The sequence below is a fragment of the Poecilia formosa genome, unplaced genomic scaffold (genome assembly GCF_000485575.1).
Source record: "Poecilia formosa unplaced genomic scaffold, Poecilia_formosa-5.1.2 Scaffold430, whole genome shotgun sequence".
Lineage (NCBI taxonomy): Eukaryota > Metazoa > Chordata > Actinopteri > Cyprinodontiformes > Poeciliidae > Poecilia > Poecilia formosa.
The window spans coordinates 184,945-208,709 of NW_006800369.1; the positions used below are offsets into that span (position 1 = coordinate 184,945).

At 38.8% G+C, this 23,765-nt stretch overlaps 2 protein-coding genes across 5 annotated transcripts in view; one reads left to right on the forward strand and one right to left on the reverse strand.

The window, feature by feature from the left end:
• The window catches only part of plekhh2 (pleckstrin homology domain containing, family H (with MyTH4 domain) member 2), a 32,035-nt gene extending 18,644 nt beyond the window's left edge, over positions 1-13,391 (forward strand). For all 4 annotated transcript variants that reach the window (XM_016663582.1, XM_007577167.2, XM_016663583.1 and 1 more), the window contains 17 exons: positions 1,217-1,303; positions 1,386-1,544; positions 2,053-2,133; positions 2,399-2,578; positions 2,697-2,805; positions 3,640-3,752; positions 4,271-4,450; positions 5,208-5,305; positions 7,439-7,616; positions 8,603-8,758; positions 9,162-9,259; positions 9,358-9,499; positions 10,479-10,612; positions 10,704-10,833; positions 11,420-11,506; positions 11,664-11,801; positions 12,923-13,391. In XM_016663582.1, the coding sequence (XP_016519068.1) occupies positions 1,217-1,303; positions 1,386-1,544; positions 2,053-2,133; positions 2,399-2,578; positions 2,697-2,805; positions 3,640-3,752; positions 4,271-4,450; positions 5,208-5,305; positions 7,439-7,616; positions 8,603-8,758; positions 9,162-9,259; positions 9,358-9,499; positions 10,479-10,612; positions 10,704-10,833; positions 11,420-11,506; positions 11,664-11,801; positions 12,923-13,108 (2,256 nt within the window). In that variant the 3' untranslated portion in view covers positions 13,109-13,391. The remainder of the gene's footprint in view (positions 1-1,216; positions 1,304-1,385; positions 1,545-2,052; positions 2,134-2,398; positions 2,579-2,696; positions 2,806-3,639; positions 3,753-4,270; positions 4,451-5,207; positions 5,306-7,438; positions 7,617-8,602; positions 8,759-9,161; positions 9,260-9,357; positions 9,500-10,478; positions 10,613-10,703; positions 10,834-11,419; positions 11,507-11,663; positions 11,802-12,922) is intronic.
• Positions 13,392-22,819: 9,428 nt separating this feature from the next.
• Positions 22,820-23,757, reverse strand: epcam (epithelial cell adhesion molecule). The gene is made up of 4 exons (XM_007577168.2): positions 23,641-23,757; positions 23,369-23,566; positions 23,238-23,282; positions 22,820-23,136 (listed from the first exon to the last, which is right to left on the reverse strand). The coding sequence occupies exons 1-4, from the start codon at positions 23,710-23,712 to the stop codon at positions 23,119-23,121; spliced, it is 333 nt and encodes a 110-aa protein (XP_007577230.1). The 5' UTR covers positions 23,713-23,757; the 3' UTR covers positions 22,820-23,118.
• Positions 23,758-23,765: the final 8 nt, after the last annotated feature.

Genomic DNA, 23,765 nt, shown 5'->3' on the forward strand with positions numbered 1-23,765 from the left:
ATAATCACTTTAAAGGGGTCTCAAGTATTTTGACTAGTTTGCTGTACAACTTCGATCTCCTAAGCCCGTTTGGGAGCATGTAATTGTGTAATAATTGTGGTTAGGACAGGGTTAAACTTGTATTTATTTATTTTGAAGCAGACCTATGAGCTTTATTTTGAAAGTCTAAGGTAAATCCAGTTTTATATACATTTTTTTTGGAGTCTTTCGGTGAATTTGCTCTCTTTTGTGTTCTATTAGTTTATGGTTGAAAGCCAACTTGAGTTTTAGCAGCAGAGACCTAGAAAGACTTTGTCACTGGTTGCTATGGTGATTCCTGCTTTTGGCGGGAAAGCTGGAAGTTCATCAGACAGTCAACGTGTGACAACTATAAGTAATAGTGGAAAAAATCTTGAATCTTAAGAGGCACAGTCTTCTGCGTGGCAGAAGGAGACATTTTTATGTGTCTACATTGTTTTATTTAGCAGATGTGACGAGTTAAAGAGACCGCTCACTTCCAGTTTTGAGTGGATGTTTCAGAGGAGAATTATAATGGGAAGGTTGGTGTGAACTCTGAACTCTGAGGTCACGTGATCGAAACCCTTAAGCCTTTATATCAGTGTGAAACATACTGGCTGAAAGGCAACAAAAATCTCCACATTCTGCTGTATAAAGTGTAGATGAGATGAAAAGTGTTGGGATGAAAGGAGTTTAAACTAAAGAGGTTTGGAGTATTTTGATGTTATTACCCAAAGCCGAACAGTCTGTGGTTAAAATGTAGAAATATTCTGAAATTTAAACTCTGATTGTGTAAAAACCATAAAAGGCATCAACATGTAAATTCATTCAGTTAAAGTTTGACTATTGGTGATTTGCTTAAACTTTGACTAGTGTTTCTACTGTAATATATGACTGACATGGAGATTCAAAGAAAACTGACTTTGACTTATTTTGGCAAAATCCCATTGGAGATGGGGGTTTTTTTCCTTTCATGATTTTTATAAAATAAATATAACGTATCCTTTCTAGAAATCAAACTTAAATAAACTCTGGCTTGATCCTTTTAAACTGCTTCTCATCAAAAAATGTTTTGTGTGGCTTTTATTTAACCTAATGTGTCGTATTAAACCATCCATCTATAATCTAGTTAGGAAAACATAACCCAGGAATTCAGTTTCAAAAACGTCTTATTGTTATAATGATCTTAAATGTCTAAAGTTGACTCTTTCTCCAACAGAGCGACGTGATCAGGAAGCCTCAGGGCCAGATCGAAGTGAACGCGAGCAGCAGCATCACCCGTGGAGACGGCAAGCAAGTCCTTCAGGTATTTGAGTTTAAGTAAAAGGCTTTAACTTCAGTGCTCCACCAACCGGTGTGTTAATGTTTCTATGTGTTTTGTACTGTAGATTATGACGGGGAAGCATGTGTATTATCTGAAAGCGGACTCTCCTAACCTGCTGGAGGAGTGGCTGCGTGTCCTGCAGAGCGTCCTGAGGCTGAAAGCTGCCAGTCCTCTGTTCACTCAGCCAGACATCCGTCCCATCATGAAGGGACTTCTCATCAAGGTCTGCAACTATTTACTCACGTACTCCAGCACTCTGCATGGAACGAACAAACGGAGGATAAGATTTTATAGCCCTTTTGACTTTTTATGTTATCAAATTACATCATCCTACAACTGCTTCCTGTCCTCTTCTTTGTTGTTTCTGACAGTAGTAACATCCGGTTATTGATCATGTGACTCATGTGATGCGATAAAAGTGTTTCCATTCCAGTTTTGCAAAAATAAACCAATTCTGATACGGCCAATTAAATTGACATGTTTCTATTAAAGCCAAAATCTTAAATTGATGACCTATAATTAATGGGGACCCAACTGGAAGTACAAAAGCATGGAGAAAGTTAATTTTGCATAATGGGCCCGCTTTAAAGTTTGTGTCTGTAATGTAACAAAATGTAAATAAGTTCATGGGATATTAATGCTAATTTGCAGACAAGCTTGTGCATTTACCAAATTATTTGTTTTTATGTTAGATTTTAACGTAGGTCTTTAACGTAACTCTTCTATTCCAGGTAAAGCACGGCTACTCAAAACGGGTCTGGTGCGCTCTGATCGGCAAGACGTTGTACTACTTCCGCAGCCAAGAGGACAAGGTTTGTTTCTCCATCACTCCAGACCAGTGGCGTACAAAGACATTTTGGGGGCCTGGGGCTCAAATGGAAAAAGGGCACCTTGTGGAGAACAGGTGCCCTTAGTTTCAAGTGAACTAGGATATTTGTGCTAGAAATTAGACCAAAAATACTTGGTAACATTTTGTGTTTTTGCAGTGTAACTGTGTACGTATCTACACAAGACATAAAAACGTGGAAATGTATGTTTGTTGTCTGATGGTGTAACCCAAACTGCGCCTGCTTCCAGTTCCCTCTGGGTCAGATTAAGTTGTGGGAGGCCCGGGTCGAGGAGGTGGACGGGTCAAAGGAGTCAGATGATGAGCTGAAAGCGTGTGGGCGGAGCTTAGAGGCGGCTCCCTTTACCATCGCTGTCCACCCTCAGGAGCAGAGCCCAACATACTTGCTAATCGAGTCCCGCCATGAAAAGGTCACCGTCTGAAACTCCTCAAAATTTAAATAGTTTGGAATAATATGTGAATAATATATTCTTATGACAAATTATATATTCTTATGAAGTTAATATGAGTATTTTTTTTATTTTTTAGGATTCATGGCTGTACCATCTGTCTGTGGCAGCAGGTACCACTGTGGGAAAAGTCGGCACCGAGTTCGAACAGCTGGTGGGAAAACTCTTCCAACTGGATGGAGACGCAAGTGAGCAACTTTTATGAAATGGATTTCAAGTCCAAACGCAACAGTCACAACGTCCACTCGTCATGGGCCTGGATGTTGTTTAAATTATGGACTTTATTGTATCTTAAAGGGGACCCGATTGCATAGTTTTATACTTCCATGCGGGTCTCTACTGCTTCTGGAAACAGTCCAACCACTTAATAAAACCACCCAGCCGTCTTTGGTCTATAAGTTAATGTTTTTTGGTGTCTGGAAAATGAACGGTTTCAAAAACCTTCCAGCAGTTGAGTCACACTGCTCTGTTACCTAGCAACCCCAGCTGAGTTCCAGCACATTTGGTCAACTGGTTTTACCGCTGTATGCGCTGTACAATGGCTGCTGGAAAAGACAAGTGTTTTGTTGTTGACTTACTATCCAGAAACCACTTGCTGCAAACATGCTTTTTGTGAAGGAGACTCTACTTATGCTTTTCAAAATGTTCAAACAGATGTCTCTTTGCTGCTATTTTCACATGCTAGTGTAAATGTGACAAGAGACCAAAAACAAGAAGTGAAGTTCAGGGCAGGGCATTCTGGGTAAAAACAACCAAAACATACACTATTATCTTGCGTTAGTGGGAGAAATGATTAGTGATCTTTGGTCAGACATTTTGGGAAGGAGGAAGTTAAACTCAGTGTCTTCTTCAGATGCATTTATGTCATTTCCTTCTGTAGTTCTTGGTGCAGCGCCACCACAGGTGAGGAGGGGAACAGGTTTTTTAATAGCTTTCGTTCATTTCACACAGTGCAATGTGAAAACAAACCCCACCAACTGAAAATGTAACAAATGTTCCAATTTTCTCTGCTGGCTCCTCAGATTCTCAGATCTGGAGAAATCCCACGCTGTGTTTCAGGAAGGAGGCTCTCTCTTCTCCTCTCACCACTCTGCCATCACAAGCCCTGCAGACAGAAGCCGTCAAACTCTTCAAGGTACGCCGCACGCTGCAAAAACACAAAGTCCTGCTGAGTAATTTTTGTCTCGTTTGTAGTGCAAATGTCTTAAAATACTTGAACGAAGACAAAGCTTTCAAGTAACTTATCAACATAATATATGAGAGCTTGTTTTAAGTCAATTATTTCTTGATATTGATGAAAGTTTCACTGGATGATTATTTCACTTATAACAAGACATTTTCCCCATGTCATAAGTGAAATATTCTGCCAATGAAACCAACACTTTTTCATCAATATTAAGAAATTATTGACTTAAAATAAGCTCCTATATCTGTCTGAAAAGTTACTTGTAATTTAGTTTTGTCTTGATTCAAGTGTACTAAGATATTTGCAGAAACTAGACCAAAAATAGTTGCTTAGATTTTGTGTTTTTGTAGTGAAAAAAAGAAAAGTAATTGTTGTGCACAAACACTTGGAAGTTAATGATTTACGCAGTTCTGTTCAAAATCCGCCACCATAAAAACTTTGTTTTCCAACACGCCTTTTGCTCCCAGACCTGTCAGCTTTTCATCAACGTCGCCATCGACGCTCCGGCCATCGACTACCACGTGTCTCTGGCTCAGAGCGCTCTGCAGGTCTGCCTGGCCCATCCGGAGCTTCAGAACGAGTTCTTCTGCCAGCTCATGAAGCAGACCCGCATGAAGCAGCCGCAAAGCCACCCAGGACCTCTGCAGGTTGGAGCTTTCACCACAAGATGGCGCCAGTTGCGCACTAAATCTGGCACAGGGAAATAAAGGAAGCAAATTAAAGCTTTTCAGTTTTTGTCTGTCTGACTAAGAGTTTAACTTTTTCACTGAAAATTCTTAATTTTGTTGTTTTCGTACCACTAGAGGGCTGCACAGTGGTGCAGTTGGTAGAGCTGTTGCCTTGCAGCAAGAAGGTTCTTAGTTTGATTCCCAGCCCATGGAGTTTGCATGTTCTCCCTGTGCATGGTGGGTTTTCTCCGGGTTCTCCGGCTTCCTCCCACAGTCCAAAATCATGACTGTCAGGTTAATTGGTCTCTCTAAATTCTCCCTAGGAGTGAGTGTGTGTGCATGGTTGTTTGTCCTGCGAAACACTGGGGACCTGTCCAGGGTGACCCCGCCTCTCACATGGAACGTTAGCTGGAGAGGCACCTGCACCTCCCGACCCCACTAAGGGACAAGGGTGTTAGAAAATGGCTGGATGTACCACTAGAATCTCTTCAGCAGGTGGCAGAAGTTGTTGAAACCTGTTGTGTTTCAGATTAGATTCCAAACTATGATAGCGTCTCCCAGCCGAACAATAAAAACTCACAGGCAGGATGAATCATCTCCCTTGTGCCCATAAAGAACCGGTTAGGTCGCACCTACAGTCAGAGTTTTGTTTTCATTTCACTAACAAATCCTACGACTCGACCATGTGACCCTGCTGATTGTGTAAGGCCTCTGTGTTTGTTTTTTCGCTCTGCAGGGTTGGCAGTTTCTGGCTCTCTGTGTCGGACTGTTTCTGCCGCGGCATCCTTTCCTCTGGCTGCTCCAGGTTCACCTGAAGAGACACGGAGACTCCAGGTGGGAGAACAGCCCAGACTGACAGGGAGGCGTGAAAAACCTCAAACGGAAGACAAAACATTTCAACATGATTGTTTGCAGGTCCAAACGTGAAGTTTACAGGTGCAAACTCCAAAGCACAAAAACGCAAATACAAGAGAAAAACGCCTCAAACAAAAATGGTGCAAAAACAGAAAGAAGAAGCGCAGAATCAATTAACGATAAATTAAGATTAGCTCAATAATTTCCTTTCTGATCATAATTAATTTTTTTCCATGGTTTTAGTTGTGTTTTATTTTTATTTTTTGATTGTCATGTTTTATTTTGGATTCTTAAAATCTCTTCCAGTTCCAGTTTGGAGCCTCTTCCCACAAAAAGTCAATTTATTTCAGGAACTTTATCACTAAATCCCTTGCATAGATTTATTGCACACAGATTGATGTTTCAAAGTATTTATTTCTGTTAATTATGATGAATCTCCATGAAAATATGACATTTAAAATTAGAATATTTCATCAGATCAATTTTTTTTTTAAATGTGGGTTTATTTAATACCTGCTTGAAGGTTTTTATTTTCAAAAGATCCTTTTTAATCTGACAAATGAGATTCATCTGGACATATTTTCTACTTTATTTTATGACTGTAATAATTGCGCCCTGGGACAGATCCATTTTGAATGTTCACCTATAGCATAACAATGTTGAGGAAGTTACGTATTGATGCAAAGTTCCTCATGAAGTCAAACATTATAAGTTCTGCTCCCGTCAGCTGTGCTTGGCTTCCCTTTCTTGCACTTCCTTTTAATGGTTAACTGGCAGAGCAAAACAATGATTCGGTTTTAAATGGTTCCCTTCTCATTCTTCAGTTTATTCACTCAGATGTCAAACGTTTTGGACTCCTTTTTCCATTCAAAATGTAAAAATTGGGGGAATAAATGGAGCGATCCAAAATGTGAATGTCAGAACTCTCTAAAGGTGTAATGTTAGGTTTTCATTATTTAAACTTCTTCTATCAAACTAGTTTAGTTTTCCATCAACTACGGTTGGTACGATTGCTGTACCAACCGTCTAGACCCCTCAGATCTTCTGGTTCTGGTCTGCTCTGCATCCCCAGAACCAGAACCAAACGAGGAGAAGCAGCATTCAGTTTCTATGCACCACAAATTTGGAACAAACTTCCAGAAAACTGTAAAACAGCTGAAACACCGGGTGCCTTTAAATCTCAACTTAAAACCCACCTGTTTACAGTAGCTTATGGCTAAAACGTGGGTTAGAGTCCCAGTTAAACGACGTTTAACTAAAGTCCTAGAGGTTGGAGTCCTTGTAAAACGGCGTTTTTGACAGAAGTCCCAGAGGGTTAGAGTCCCAGATAAGGACAGGGGTGTGGGTGTCGTCCCCCCTGGTTGAAAAGGGGGTGCGGGTTTTAATGTTTTTATCTTTTTTAATCTTTTTTTTTTTTTCAAAATCTCTTTCTTTCTTAGTGTTTATTCAATGTCAGATGCTGTTTTTTTATAATGTAAAGCACTTTGAAATGCCTTGTTGCTGAAATGTGCTATACAAATAAAATTTGATTGATTGATCAACTAAGTTTGACATACAGCAAGCAAAAAAGCCCCAGATTATAGAATAGAATAGAAATATTCTTCTATCGTCCCTGAGTGGGAAATTCAGCTGTAAATTAACAGGCTGAAGCACGTAGAGTTACATAAATGTAAAAATTAAAACAAAAATAAGGTTGAGTCTGTACAGAAAGGTCAAATTTACAACATAAACAATAATACTGCACAGTTATTAAAAATAACAGTCATATTTAAAGAAATGTGCAACCGGCTCGAACCGAAAAATTTAAAAAAATTTACAAAATGTGTGAATGATGCTAAGATAATAAAGACAATAAAATTGAGAATAAACCCATACAGGTATGAAGTTGAGATAATCTGACGTTAAAGTCATAATATCATGAGAATAATGTTAATAATAACTTTATTATTTTACTCTCATATTATGATTTCTCAAAATATTATGATTTAATCTCATGTTATTAGAACTGTATTCTTATGACTATCTTATATCATTTTATGGCTTTTTCTTGTAATATTATGACTTCTTAAAAAAGAGGGTCAGAGTTTTAAGAAGCATTTCTCTCCCTGCCAGGACGGAGGTGGGAAAGTATGCCATCTACTGCCAGCGCTCTCTGGAGCGGACCCAGCAGAAGGGCGAGCGGCAGGCCCGGCCGTCCCGAATGGAGATCCTGTCCATCCTGCTGAGGAATCCGTATCACCACTCTCTGCCTTTCAGCGTCCCCGTCCACTTCCTCAACAACACCTACCAGGTAGGAGCACCAGAGCGCTGGTTCACTTTCTGGGCTCAAAGACTCGGCTAGCAACAACCGGAGCAAAGCAAGGTTTCACTTGGATGTGTTTATATCACTAGATCTGAACCAGCTTGTTGTTTATCCCACTTTACGCTCCATTGACCTTATATTTCTAGTATGTTTCACAATGACGGCTGAAGTGAAACTTAAGCATAATTTATAGTATGTAAAGGTAATTTTATAGCACATTTTCCGCAACAAGGCAATACAAAGCGCTTTGCAGAAACTAAAAGGAAATGCAAACAAAATAACAAACCAAAGGAAACAGCAAAAGAAGAAAAAGCTAATAATGTTGATCCAAATATCCAGGGTTGGTAGATAAGTATAGGTAAATATCATCTGGTCTAATTCATTTTCTGGGTTGGAAGAATAGGAGTCTAAAAAGTAGCTGCTAAGGTCATTTTTCTGGGTTCCCAGTTCTAATCCCGGTTCTGGGTCGGTAGATAAATGTAAGTAAGTATCCTCTGGACTTTCTAAGTGTGCTCTAAATGTGTAAAAGTAATGAGCAAGTACTCCACAATTTCTAAGTAATAATAAACACTAAATGTTCCTGTTCTGGAAGATTTTTTTCTGGATTCTAAATTCGTTCTAATTCCTTTTCTGGGTTGCAATAATAGGAGTTTCTCTGCATAATAACCTAAAAATTAATCTAATATTGGTCTAAATAGTGAGTTCTCTAAAGATTGGCTAATCTAATTCCTGGGTTAAAAGTGAGAACACAGTTTCTAAAAACAGAAAAAGAGGAAAGGACATATTAGGGCAAATGGCAACATTCAGACAAAGCAAAGGGCAAAACAAAGACATGTGTGAAGGCGGTGACGTCATAAGTTCCTTTCTGGGACGGGAACTGTTCCCAAAGTTAAGGAACCAGCGTCTCTCTACATTTCCCAAACCTCTTTTTCATCATCTGTCTTGTCCATCTTTCTTCTGCTCCGTCTGTTTAGGTGGTGAGCTTCGATGCGTCAACAACTGTGGACGAGTTCCAGAGTCGCCTCAACCAGGACACGGGGATGAGGAAGACCGGACTTTCCGGCTTCAGCCTGTACACAGACGATCCCACCGGACGAGAACTGGAGCACTGCCTGTCAGGAGGCATCAAGGTGCGTCTTTCAATCGCAGGACGAGTCTGGCTTCCTCCGGCTTTGCACCACAATACATTAAAGATCTGCTGTTGTTATTTCAAACTTCCAGAAAACTGCAAAACAGCGGAAACACTGAGATCCTTTACATCAAAAGTAAAAAAGCAGCTGCTTAGAGATGCTTTGGAACCAAAATAAATGAAACACTGACCAACATTTTTGATGTGTAATTTTAACGATGGCATTCATCAAAATGTAATGTTTGTTACTGTTTTTCTTAATTGTGAGTGATGCTTTTTCTGACTTTGTATTTTTATGAAGTAAAGCACCTTGAGCTGCCTTGCTGCTGAAAATGCTATTAAAATAAATTAGATTGACTGATTTAGCATGCTAACACTGGGCTGGATGGGATTTTTGTTGGCAGATTTGTGACATTCTCTCCAAATGGGAGCAGGCGTCTAAAGAGCAGCACTCTGGGAAGTCTGAAAACACCAGAACCGTCCGCCTTACCTACAAGAACCGGTGCTTTCTTTTATTCCTCAGTCCTTCTTTGCTGTGATGTGAAAAATGAAGAATAATTATTAGTAATTTTGTGATCTTTCTGCATTGTCCGTCGCCAGGCTGTACTTCTGTCACCAGATGAGAGGCGAGTCGGAGAGGGAGCGGCTGCTGCTGGCTTACCAGACTAATGAAGCCATCGTCGCCGGACACTTTCCCGTCAACAAGGAACTGGCTCTGGAAATGGCAGCGCTGCTCGCCCAGGTCCGGTAAAAAGCTCTCTCTCTCGTCGGTTTTAAACTCAGAACTCCAGCATATCTCATGAAGCATCACTGTACCAAAAAAACATATTTCCTATGCAGGGGTGTCCAAAGTTTTTACCAAATGGGCCAAAATCACTGAGTCAAAAGGACTCTGTGGCCAATTTTTTTAATTTTTTATCAACTCAGCAATAAACTAAACATGCAATACTTCAATTAAACAGAAATGTATTTAGATATGTAGCTGAAAAAGGATGAGTAAATTATACTAGATCCAAAACTTAAAATTGGGTTCTGCAATTAAAAATAATTTTACTAATTTTCTAGGTATCAGACAGAAAAAATAGGACATAATTTAATCAATTTTGAGTAATTAAATCAGTATTTAGGTCAGTCTTACTTTGAAAATTCTTGCTGCATTTTGTCAAATCTATTAAATTAATTATATTTGAGTACAGCAAGATTTCTTTTGAATAAAAGTCACTAGTTCTTTTAAGAGAATCAAAAAGCAAATCCTTTGTATAGTGAGTGCTGCTTTGTATTATTTCATGAAATAATTATTTTTTTATTGTGAAAAGGAATTAAATTGTTTATTTACATATTTTAAAGTATCTCTAATATGGTATAAAATAAGTTTAAATGGTAAAATGAAAAAATTTTCCCAGTTTTATCCGATTAACTGTCAGAATAATTGATAGAATAAGAAAATGATCATTAGCTGCAGCAGGTTGTGACTTTCTACAAGTTTTTAACCTAAAGTCCAAAAAAATAAAATTTGTAATTTATGCTAAAAATTTTACAAAAATGTTTGTTAAAGACAAATATTTTTTTTTTTTTTTCAAATGAGCGTAGTTAAATAAAAAGTTTAAATTGTCCGATATTCTGCTCACGCAGTAAAACATTTAAGACTTTTAACTCTTTATCTGGGAGGCCAATGCGAGTTTGAAAGTGTAAAAACCTGCTGTGTTTGATCTCGTTTTCAGGTGGAGTTTGGAGATTTTGAACGGTCCTTGTTTGCCGGATCGGCTCAAAATAAATCCAATCAGACCTTAAAACAAGTGTTGGACCGATTCTACCCTAAACATTACCGCAGAACCTCATCTGAGGAGCAGCAGAGGTAAAAACACAAAAACAGTTTGCTTTTCGTCCTTGTATATGCTCTCAGGTCTGATTTTAAGGCCTCATGATGACATTTGTGCCGTTTTCAGACAACTGATGCAGCGTCTGTCTGCCCGCTGGGCCTTCCTCAAGGGGCGGGGTTCATCCGAGTGTGTCCGGATCTACCTGACTGTCGCCAGGAAATGGCCGTTTTTTGGTGCTAAGCTGTTCCAGGCAGAGGTGAGGGAAGCTGCATGAGACAAATGCAGCTTTGTCAAGTTTGGGCCAATACTGAGCTTCACATTTGGATCTAGAATGGAAGCCAATCCAGATCCAGAACCTGAAAAACGAGCCCGCATCATCACCCCTCCTCTACTGTGGTTGACAGTTGAGGTGTTTGTGCTGACATGCCATGGTTGGTTTGACTCCAAACAGGGTGCTGTGCATTATAGGTCTGAAACGATTAATCAACTTAATTGTGATTAATCAGATCAATTACGATTAATCAATTATTGAAATAATCGTCAACTAATTTATCAATCGATTAATCATTAACTGGAGTATACAGACTAAAAATGGCCGTTTGCTGAAAGAACAACATATTCAGAGCAGAAATTAAGCCAAAACTGTACAAAAAATAAATAAATTTCGCATTTAAGATGAAAAACTTTCACTGTCTGTAAATATGTTCAACCCTAAACTCTTCAAGTGGCATTTTTAGATTCACCAGGTTCAAATTCTGTAAAAAAAACAAAACAAAAAACATTTGCTATCAAATTATTAATCAGTTAATCATAAAGACATTTGTAAATATTTCCATTTTCAGACTACCACTCCCTCCCCAGAGTCGGGCCAAAGTGTTTGGCTGGCGGTGCATGAAGACGGGATCAGCGTTCTGGAGCACAACTCGATCGTAAGCTGCCCTTCTGGAACAGACATGCAGTCATAAACACCTTGCTTTACGGCCTGTTCTTTGCCTCCATTGTCCTGTCATTAAAAACATAAAACCTTTATGTGCTCTGAAGTCCGCTCAGAGACCGGTGTCGGTAACAGTTTAACCTGTGTGTCAGAAACTGCTGGTGACCCATCCCTACAAGAACCTGATGACGTTTGGAGGCTGCAAGGAGGACTTCATGCTGGTGGTGGGACAAAACATTGGCAAGGACAAACCTACTGAGAAGCATCTGTTTGCAATGGACGCCTCCAAAGTGAGCAATAATTTATTGGAATGATTTTACCACATGAGAATTTGCCTATCACCTGATTTTTCTCTAAAATATTTGAAAGAAAATGGAGCTTGTAAAGCTGAAATACCTTGGCACAATGCTATTTGGCATTAGCAAAGCAGCCAGTCCCGGAGTGCTAGTCATTTTCCTTGGTGCTGATTGGCTGTAATCTCCAAGAGTGGACATGAAGAAGACTGTAGAAGACGGTTTCCACCGAGGGTATTAATGCATATTACGAAAAAATTCACATTTTGCACATTTTTTTTTACTTTCATTTGGGTCTTAACTGCTTATAAAAACAACTTAAGTACTTAAAAAAACACCCAGACATATTTTGGTGTCTGGAAAATGAGCCATTTCTAAAACTTCCCAATGGTTGAGTCACATTCCAAGAGCACTGCATCGTTACCTAGCAACCCCAGCTGATCCCAGCCCCTCACCTAGCAACCACAGACCCGTTACCTAGCAACCCATGCAGATCTCCAGCACATTTGGTTGGCTGGTTCTACCTCTGTAGGTTTTGTTGTTGACCTACTGTCCATAAACCACTTGCTGGATTCTTGTTGGTTGTGCAGGAGTCTCTATTTCTGCTTTTCAGTTTTGTGTAGTTATACAATGGTACTTTACCAAAGACTAAAGAGAAATTCTACAACCCGTAAAATCTGACACTACTCCATTTTTGTTTACAGTTTGTGAAGAAGGAAGTTGTATTCATGTCTTCTTCAAAGGTTTTTGTTTAATTTTCTTCAGTGGTTCTTGGTGCAGCGCCACCACAGGCGAGGAGGGGAACTGGTTTCTCAAAGAGTTCGTTTTTTTTTCACAGTGCAATGTGAAAGTGAATCAGAGCAGCTGAAAATGTAATAAATGTTGCAACTTTGGTCCCCAACCGAACCGAGTTTAGCGGACCACGAGGTGTGAAAATGCACTTAAAATCATGGCCATAGTGAATGCATGTAAAACATTTGGTTAGAAATGTCATCTTAAAAGTTCCATCTAAGTTAAGTGAAGCAAAAATGGCAGTCAGATAAAGTGAAATGTGTTAGACTTTAGCTAACAGCCCATTTACTCTGCTTTGTTTGTGTTTGTTTGGCTTCGTGGGACAGATCAGGGAAATCACCCTCCTCATCTCCAGCTACATCAACAGCGCTCATCAGCAGAAGGCCGCCGCCCACCACCTGTCCGCCCCGGCTCTGATGGTGGCCCAGCCCGTCAGCCTCAAGAGCAAAGAGCTGAGGAGCAAATCCCCGCCGGCGCTCGGACGCCCGAGCAAGGCCCCCACGCTGCTCTGACGCACGCCGAGCTTCAACTAGAAAAACAAGCTCCGACTCTGTTCTTTCTGCAAACAGAATGTCTCTTCAGTTCATCCTGAAAAAGTGATCTGTTTGGTATATTTAGTATTAAAAAGTGGAAACCAGACCTCTCTTGGCCAGCAGAGGTTTTAGCATCTATTCTAAGTACACGTTTGCTTGTGATGAGGAAGGTAATGCTATTTATTATTAACATTGTTCCTAAACCGCTCATCAGTCTCTATGAGTTTGGTTTATTTCCTTCAGTAAAATTGTATTTAAAGTCTGTTTTGCTATTTTTATTATTATTATTATTATCATTATTATTATTATTATTATTATTATTTTATTATTATTTGTTTTGAGTCCAGGTAAAAAAAAGATGCAACAATTGCAGGTAGAGTTAAATCTAAGCATTAAAAAAACTCATCTGTCTACCAATCAATAAAGATTTTTATCATATTTTTTATCCAGAGAGCTGTTTTCACAAGCTTTACAGAAGGAAATATGAGAAAATATTTACATTAATACACCAACACTTTGCAAGAATTTAAAAAATCCCGGTGCTCATGACGGCAACTTTTGAGTATTACCGTTGCAAAAAGGTATTGTTTTTACAACCGAGAGCAGTTGATTAATGCTAATTAGAGTTGAAAATTAGGTTTTACGGATGCAGAGCTGGACCAAAGAGCAGAAGGAGGAAGTTCAAACCATCTCATCGGTCATAAGGATCTTATCCCTGACTCCAACATCTCTGCCCAGATTTCTTACCTAACCTGCCCACAGCATCAGCATCATCCACGACTCCTTGAAGATACATGGATGATGTGAGATTATGAGTTGGGATAAACAAAGTTTGTTTTTATCATTGAATTAAAGAACAGAAGTATTTTTTTACTCCAGGCTTCAAGAACAAAAGCAAAGTTCTTTCGGAAGGACATTTTATTCTTCCCAACAGCTCAACTTCAGAACCACAGAACCAGTTCTTAGTGCAGCATATTACTGTTAAAATCTTTCAAGTAATTGTATGTTTTTCATGTTTCCCTTCACCCACTTGAACTTGGCCAATTTTCAAAATGGCCACCATTTTTGAGCCTTATAAACCAATTATTGCCATAAAATGGTACCGATTTTCATTACTTGAATGAACTTTATGTCACATCATTTATTTTTGACAATGTGTGACAGAATTCCTTCATTTATTTAATTAAGTTGAAGGTTGTTCTGTTTTACCGTAGAAATTATTCATCGAGCTGTAAGCGTGGCAGTAGTCATGTAGTTGCAGCAGTTCGCCATCAGAGGGCGTATCGAACATTGAACGCTCCAACGGAAATTCAGCGCTCTAACGGCTGGTGATTAGCGGGGAGTTGCTCTAATATCTGTCTGCTAACAGGCACATATCAATTATTAATTCAATTATACTAATATACAAGTATTGTAGAAGTCCATATTAATGTAGGAAAAGTTGGCCATTTATCGCTGAGTGTGTAATGTTATTTGTTAGTTTCAGTAAGCTAGCTAGCAGTTTATGATTGAACAACGGCAACGTCCTCGTCGAAGAAGATAACGCCGTTGTTGAAGCTTGAGTGAAGCAGACCACTGTGCTGCCTTAACGCAGCACGGCATGCAGAAGTCACCCGTTCAACTCCACCATGTCCAACCAAGAGCCATCTCTCAAGACCCGGTCTGAGGCTTCCAACGTCTCCTCTACAGGCTCTGCAGCAGCCAAAGTCAAGAGCAAAGGCTGCTAAAGCCCGTCTTAGGTTTGCAGCTAAAGAAGTTAACTTAAAAGTAGAAAAGGAAAAAATAGAGGCATCTATTGAATTTGTACAAGAAAAGGATTTCGCTTCAGCCGTTGCTGAACCGTTGCATTAGAAGCAGCTATTGCCTCACAGATCGGTACCAACCCATGTTCATCTGTAAGAGCTGAACGTACTGAACAATATGTTATCAGTCAAGCTAAATTGATAAATGAGGAGGAAAATGCTGCTTTTCAGCCAGGACAAGTTGAAAGTGCACTTCAAAATATACCAGAGTTCAACAGTAATGAGTCGTTACACTTTAAAAAAGATGATGACCCACAGCAAACTCCAGTATGTCCTCCCAGTTACTAGGTGAATATTAAGTAACCGCATAAAAATGCGGCTAAATAGCCGATGTTAATGTGATTATAATTTGACGGGTAAAAATAGAACATGACGATTTTTTTTCATCCTGTCGGTCAAAATGAAGTCTAGCGCGACCTCTGGTATAATTGTATATATATGAGGTGTGCCTCTAATATATATATATAATTGGTTCGAAAAGAAAGGCATCAAAAACATTGTATTCAGACTCAGTGCTCTCTTCCTTAGAGCTACTTTTGTCTTAATTGTTACCTGGAAATACTTTATGGCAAATCTTCTTCATCCCTGTGGTAGCTAAATAGCCAATGGCAAAACTCACGTGAAAAAACATGCTAACTAATGGTCGGTCCGCCATACTAAAAATCCTTGCAAGAGTGTTGGCGTTCGAAGAGCTGATTCTATATGAACTGATGTTTTGAAATACAAGCATTCATAACCTCAGAAGTTCTTTGATCTTTTTACCACATCACAGATGAGGTCATAGCTACAATGAGGTCACTGTAGTTCTGTAGTTCTTGCTTCTGCTCATTGCTATGGAAAAGATCAGATCGGTTCTGCATAACCCAAACTACTGACCCTTTGCAACTGCGTCACTTAATCATTCAAGGTGCCATGATGGTAGCGTTGCCACCTTTCAAAAATCAAAATCAGGGACGCCCACCACGGCGCGTCGTCCTACTGTCATGGGGTTGGATGTCCGTTGCAGTGATAGACAATATTTTATGGCAGTGATTTTTGTCACTGCCATAAAATATGGCAGTGACATATGGCTAAGTGAGCCAAAGAGTGGCTCACTTAGCCACTCTTTGGCTAAGTGAGCCAAAAAGCCACTTGCGTCTCCACAGATCCAGGTTGCAGATCCCTGGCAGATGGAAAGTGTGATCCTATCTCCATACAGCAGCTAAAACTGCAGCACTATAATTTTTAATTAATTGTTAAAATAAAATTGTGAAGGTTAAAAAAAAATCCACCACTGATTATTAACATGAGACATTTATTTAGTATAACTTATTTGGTACCCCGTTGGCCCCCATCTAGATCCGCCTCTGGGCAGCAGGTCTGTGTCTGGTGCATTAATGACCACTGAACAATGAAATCATAAATATATAAACATTTCAAAATAAAACATACAGAAAGCCCTAACAAACCTTTTAAAGTATGAAGTATTTATGTATTTACTGTTAATCTAATCTATGTGATTTGTTCTTTAAATTATCATCTGTATTATTTTGGCTGATATTAAGCAAATAATCAAACCAATATAGTCTACTAAAAGCACAATAAAAAACTTAATCATAGCAAAATGTTACCATATCAGGGTCTGCTGTGGTCCTCTCCTGATTCTGCCTGGTATCATACAGCACTGCGCCACGATGGACACATTTTTCTTATTTTTAATTGCCTGTATTCATCCTCACTAACATTATTCAGCCTGGGATTTGTGTCTTCCTTCTCACGTCTGTATCTTTACGAGAGGTTTTGCTTCTAAGGACGGCGGAGAATCGGGTCGAGGATGTTTTAAAAAGATCCAGGTTGATAGCAGCTCACTGCGGCTGCGTAGTGTCCGTCTCTAGGCAACCGTGACAACAGCGTCGGTCCGTAGCGTTCTGGGGTCCTTTAGCTCTTGCAACCATAGACATGAATACGTAGACACCTCATGGAGCGCTGAGTCCTACGTAACAGCGTCCGCCATCTTCTATGTGGCAGCAGAGCGATCGGAGCTCCTTAAGTCCTGTTCTGTGTTTCAACTGTTTTACGAAACAAACTGGATTCATTGCATTACCTTTCACAGGTAAGGATGAAAGATCAGAATCACTTGACTTTGCAGCCAGAAATTCGCTTCTAAACAACCGAAAAAATATTTCCTATGTAGTTTAATTGGCCCGAAATAACCGCTGATTGTTAGCGTAGCCGCTAACGTTTTCACACTGTTATCTAATGAGAGCTGATGAAAAACCGCTGTTAGATGGAAGTTCATTAAAAAACCAGAGGATTTAGTGAGGAAAGATCAGTCAGGATCAGACCTGGAGCTGCTGATCTTCAGTCTGTTTCCAGCTCAGCTTCTCCATGTCGGTATTTAGCTATAAAGATGCTACGAGTCAGAGCCCAACATGCTGAAAATGTCTTTTTCTGATTGTGAAGGAAACATATATTTATTTTCTATTACACTTTTGGATAATTACTCTATTATCCTTGGCTTTAGCCTGTGAACCAGGACGTCTCAGAAATCATTGGAGTTCTCCCAGTGTGACCAGCAGAAGCCCTGCCTGTGGCCAGTGTTCCCAGTATAATAAATACATGTTTTATTCTTTAACTTTTTGTGTATTTTTAAATATCTCAATCTGAAGTAATAGTGTATTAATACAGCTTATGTAATGAAATAAAAATAATTTACTCTGTAGAAAAGGGTATGGTTGTGTAGGAGATTTTCTATGCACCCTGAACGCATCACAGGTGTGCAGCTCGGTAACCCCACAGGCAGCAAAGAAGCAGTCGGATGACTGTGTGCGTTCATAAACCTAACCACACACACGTACCTATATACCTGCTTCATGTACATGTACATTCTGGCAAACATATATAAAGAGCAAAAATTGAACTGGACTCTTCCTGATCTGAGTCCACATAAACCTGTGTTCTGATCGCGATTGCTACCAACTTAGATCCAGAAGTCTTCCCAACACTGTTAGAATTATTTTCACTCTTTGCTGTCAATAGCAGAGTTTATGTAATACTGGTATACTGTAATAAATATTTTTTCTCTGGAAAAAAGTAAGAAAAATATGTAGTTTAATGTTTTTTGTCTGTGTATTTGTACTTTTACTTAAGTACATTTTGAGTACTTTCTCCACCACTGTTTATTTGAACAATACTTATTAATAATTAGTTTTTTTTAAACCAGGTTGTAAATATTTACACGAAGCAGCCCAACAGAAATTCAGCGATGTAACAGCTGTTATCAGTTGTTAAAGGAAGCCTCAAAACCATACTGATCTATTATAAAGTGTGCAACATATATGATAATGCTGTTCATACAAATGTAAAGTAATAATATATAGCTAAATCAGGTACCAATACTGAAGGACCTTGCTGTATGTGAGTCTCACACCACTGGTAGGAGATAAAATGTGTGAAATGGACTCAGAAGCAGTTGTCTTAATGGTTAGCGTTAGCTTCTGCAATCTTTAATGTCTTTATCAATTTGTAGTTAGCTCATGCAATTTTAATTTTTTTAGTGATATAGCATTAGCTTACTTTTTTACATGTGTAACAGCTTAGCATTAGGATAGCTAAAATTTAGCAGTTTAGCTTTAGCTTCTACTAATTTTTATGTGTTTAGTAGTTTAGCAATTAGTGGAGCTAACTTTTTGGTTACCAGTGCTCACTTCTGGTAATAACTACTGCCAATTTTATTGAAGACATATTTTTTGGATTACAACATTGGCAGCCATTTTGAAAAATGTCAACCAGAGAAATGTATATGTTATCCTTAGTTAAAATATGACACCAAATACTTTAGTTTAATTAGTAATTTTAGTGCAAAAATGTGTTTTACTTACAGCCATGTTGGTTGTCATCTGTCATCTTGAATTTTCTAGTTGCTAACTTTTTTTTTAACTAGCCCTTGCAAACTTATGTACCAAGTTAGGCTCTTATATCTTCATGTGAAAGGTGTTTGGTGAAATATCCAATTATTTGCTGCAGTATCTGCTCAGAATATGCTTCAGGAACAACAGAACGGTCATTTCATTTAGAGTTAAAGTTAGAAAATATTTATTTTTCTTCTTGCAGACGATGCTTTGCCTTTAACCTTTTCCCTGGGTCTTACTGTGTTACTCAAACAGTGATCATCATAAAGCACTAAGGACTTTGATATGAGCTATAGGGTGCGGTCCCTCAACAGGAAGTGAAACCAAATGAAAGCAGGAAATAAAATGCATACACTTGTTCAGCATAAGCTATATGCAGCTGTTTTCTAAACCATAAGATATTCAGGTTTGCTGAGCTGGTTGTATCGAAAGTGTAGAGTAATTTTTGTTTTGTGCTCCTAGTTACTGAACAGCCAGGAAAGCGGTAAACTTTAATCCCCTACTGCCTTCAGGCCTTTCTGAGAAAGAGAATAACTGGAATCGGTTGACTCACTTGTCTCAAAGACTGTGTGACACAGTCTTGTATGGGCAAGTCTTATTTTCTTTAGGTTTCACAGAGAATGAAACTTAAAGCTCAAATTAGTTTTTTCAAAGTGAGATTATTGCAGTTGTGGTGTCTGGGCTATGCCTTAGACCGGTTCTGTATTGTAATCTGTAAGAAATGGATTATTCTTGATTAAATACATCTACTTTAAAGCAGAATGCCAAACGTAAGACTGTTTGCCACTGTAAACAGTTTAAATACCACAGGTCCAGTTTAACCTGAATTCAAAGTTGTTCTGCGTTTAGGGAAAAGATGCTTTCTGATTTATATGTAAGAACCAAACCACTAATCCATGAAATATCAATTTGTGATGTGGCAAATATGACTGATATTATTCATAATTTGGACATTAATGAGTGTGGAATCAGTTTCAGTTTTATATGGAAAGGTTGTCAATAGTCCAAACAACATGTTCTTTATTTTGTCAACATGTACCATCAATTAGAGCTTAGTTAGATCAGATTGGATGAAGTCAAAGTACACTGAAGATGTAACTGTTTATTCACAGAATAGGAATATAACATTTTATCATCAGCGAAGAGATGCAAACAAACAAAAAGAAAAATTTTTGTAGAAATTTATTTCTAAGTATTTTGACAAAGACATTACTTTTTTGGTCAGTTATTCCCTCCGGTTTTGGATGCGGCCAAAATGATTTCTCTCATAGTTTTTGACTTTTGGATAGTTATGTGTAACCATGACAACAAGATATTTTTACCTAACTTTTTACAAGTTGAAGGAAGCTTCCAATTCAAACCATTTCTCCCATTGATAATAATGGACAATGATCATATACCCTACTTCAACATCTCTCTGGCCGGCTTTCTAAGCATATGGTCAGATAGAGATGTAAAGAGGAGCGGCAAAAGCAAATGAGGTGGATTAGCAATGGTTACCAATAACTGATTGTGCCATCCAGGACCCATTACTGTGTTTTATTGTCTCTGCAGCCCAGAAATTGAGCCTTAAGAGACCTTCTAGCTGAAATTACAGGCTGATAAAGATCTCCCAGCTGATGGAACGTAATAAGCTAACAGATGCACTACATTTGATCAAAGCTGTGTAACTGTGTGATACCTTCACAGGAAAACCTCAGACTAGAGTATCTTATTCACATCACAAGTCATGTGATCAACAACCAGATGCTACTACCTGACAGAAAAGACAAAGAAGATGTTAGAAAGTGGTATGAGGATGATGGTACAGCATGAATTTTTAATGACTTACCATGTGAATATACTTATTCACATATGATTTCAATTGCATTTCGTATTTAATGAAAACACTACAATGGTATAAACCAGACAGTATGTAAACGTAAAATTGCACCATTCTAAGCAATAGGAAAATTAAACTGCCTAGGGGCTATTCACCCTAAGATAGCAAGCTGTGAGACAGTTTTAGGCAAAATAATGTAAAGCTAAGCATATTTTTAATATATTTGGAGCAACTGCAGCTCAGTGGTTAGTGTAGTAGTCTTGTGATTGGAAAGTTGTAGGTTCAATTTCAGGTTCCTCCTGTTACATGTCGATGTGCCCCTGGGCAAGGCACTTAACCCCAAGTTACCTACCAATCTGTGTATTGGTGGATAAATGTGAGAGTATGAATGGATGAATGTGACTCTCCTCTACAGAGAATCACATTCACTCTGAATGTGACTCAGAGCGGAAATGATTGGAAAAGTGCTCTTTAAGTTCAGTCCATTTACACGAAAATGTCAAAATTCATATTTTTTAAAATATCTGAAATACTGCCAAACTAGTGGGGTAACTTTTTGTGTTTTACCCACAGGTTTCACTTCATGCCGTTGTAGTTTATTTTTAAGCAGTTATGAGTCACTGTGTCAAAACCTTAAACTGTTGCTGCAGCCAGCTGGTTACTCCACAGGTTGTTGCTAGGTAACCAAAGAGTGAGTGAGTTAGTTAATACCACCAACCTTGCATAGCTTGCAGTGAGAAGTTGAATAGCAAAAGCTTTCTCTCTTCCTACATTTCCTAGAATGCTATGCGGTTCTGGATTAAAGTTCAGTGAATATTGTATAAATATCCTATCAGAAATATTTTCTATTGATATTAATCATGTGTCTCACAGTATATGTTGTTATTGTTTCATTATCCAGCCCTAACTTGGGTTACACTTTAAACAAAGGCCAATTTCAAGGCATCAAATTGCCTTCAACCATGCTTAACTTTTTATTTTTGTCCCCAAGTATCAGATAGCCTTCAAATTAAATATTAATTCACTCAGTTTTTCTCAGGTAAAAGTAGCACTACTTTTTTATTTTACTGAATTATTCAAGTAAGAAAGGAAATGTTAGACATTGCTCAAGTAATGACTGTTGGATCACAGCACCTTAATTCTGATGTCAGACTGACAAAACTAGAAAGTGCAAATTCTGGTATTTTAAAAACTAAAATGTGAAAAATCTTACAAAGTGACTAAATGACAATGTACTTTTATACCTTAAACTTGTGTTTTCTTCTAAGAGAGTGAGAGACGAACATTTTTTTAGTGTTGTGGACAAAGGGATAAATGTGTAACTGGTTTCTGTAAATGTGAGTCACAAAGCCTATGGAAATCTACGTAAAGCGACTGAAACCAGAACAGTCATTTCCTTCTCCTCCTCATTGGTGCAGAGGGAACTGTCGTGCCGATACCTGCAACAGGTGCCGACAGCGATGTCCCGCCCTCATTCCTGTAACAGAGAGCCGGGGGGAGGGGAGACATAAGACACGCCGACCTGTCCCAACAAGTTACGAAACCTGTTTTTGTGGCCTAGTTGCTATGGAGACGAAAGGCAGGCAGAAGGGGACAAACTGGGTGAGGCAGGAGGGACCAGTAAACAACTTCGACACTTCGTTCAGCTTTTGTTTACGTTCTTTTGTTGGGAAGTTTTAATAATTTAGCTTCTATGGAAAGTTTTGCTCCTGCCGCCTCAGAACCATTTTGTTTGATTCTAGAGCTTGAATTGTCCAATTCTGTCTTATATGAACACCTGGTGTGTTAAAGCAACCAGACCAACTGGTTCAGCATGCAAAGAAAGCAGTTCTGTTGATAAGACAAGCAATTCACAGTAAAGGGTTTTCTGTGGAAAAGTAAACCTACAGTGTGTACAAGTATATTTTAGTAAATTAATTATACAACGCTCTAGGTTAAGACTGCTTTGGAAAACTTTAAATACAGTAGCTTTCAAAGTCAAGGATGGATGGAAAACAAAGCTTCCAGAGGCACCACACCCAGGTGACCCTCACCTGAGCTGAAAATCTTCCACTGAAATTGCAAGTAAACATGTCAGACAAATTATTTGAGATCAAAGTGGTTTATGTCAGAAATTCTCACTTAAAATGAATTTTACTTTGCAACTTAAACAAAAAAATACACTTAAAGTCAAGAATACATTTTAAAAGTAGTTTTATTAAAAAGTCAAACAGCATAAGAAACTGTACAGTCCATGATAAGAAATTTCCAGCTTTTGAACAGATTCTAACATTACATCAACCACATCTTCAAAAAAATAAAAAGTCATGATCAGATACATGTTGTGCCAAGAGTTTCCACATGTTATAAATAAACGGGCAACCATAAGAGAGAAAAAAAACTTTTCTGGAAACAAATCTCAGTTTCTCAAAAAAAGACTAAAAACAAAATGGCACTCTTCCTCTCAGGATGACTCTCCATAGACTTCCTGCTGCTTTACATTTGCTCCCTTTGCTGGATTTTTAGGAGAAAAGAAAAGAAAAAAAGGCAGGTTAAACAACAAAACCCATGAGCAAATGGCTTTACAGTGACGGGGTACAGGAAGCCGCTTTTACCTGAGTCTTGCTGTAGCGCTGCTGCCGTTTCCGATTAACAAAGAACTACACCAGGAAAGAAAAATTGATTAGAGATCCATGAACATTTATGCAGGAGAGTTAGGCGTTTTCACCATGAAGTGCGCACTCACCAGGGCCACAAAGCCGAAGACCACAACCAGCACCACGACCACGATGACGGCAATGATTCCACCGGTCAGGTACTGCATGGTGATAGTTGGACGCTCCTCATCTACGTAGTACACCACAATCTTATCCAGGTCCAGGTTCTGGCTGCCCCCGTTGAGCTGGACTGCGGTCCCGTTCGAGAACAGAGGGGAGACTTTCAGCTGCAAGAGAAGAGAAAGTGGGTGAGGGTCCCTTCAGATCAACTCAACTGTATCAGAGACTTTCAGAAACTTACATCTTTCTCCATGTAGTAGGCCATGGTGCCAAGGTCAGTGGCACGTTCTCCTTTCGGCTTCTCTATATCCATCACAATGTAGCGACCATCAGGGTCATACTGAAAATACAGTATAGTTATTAGGA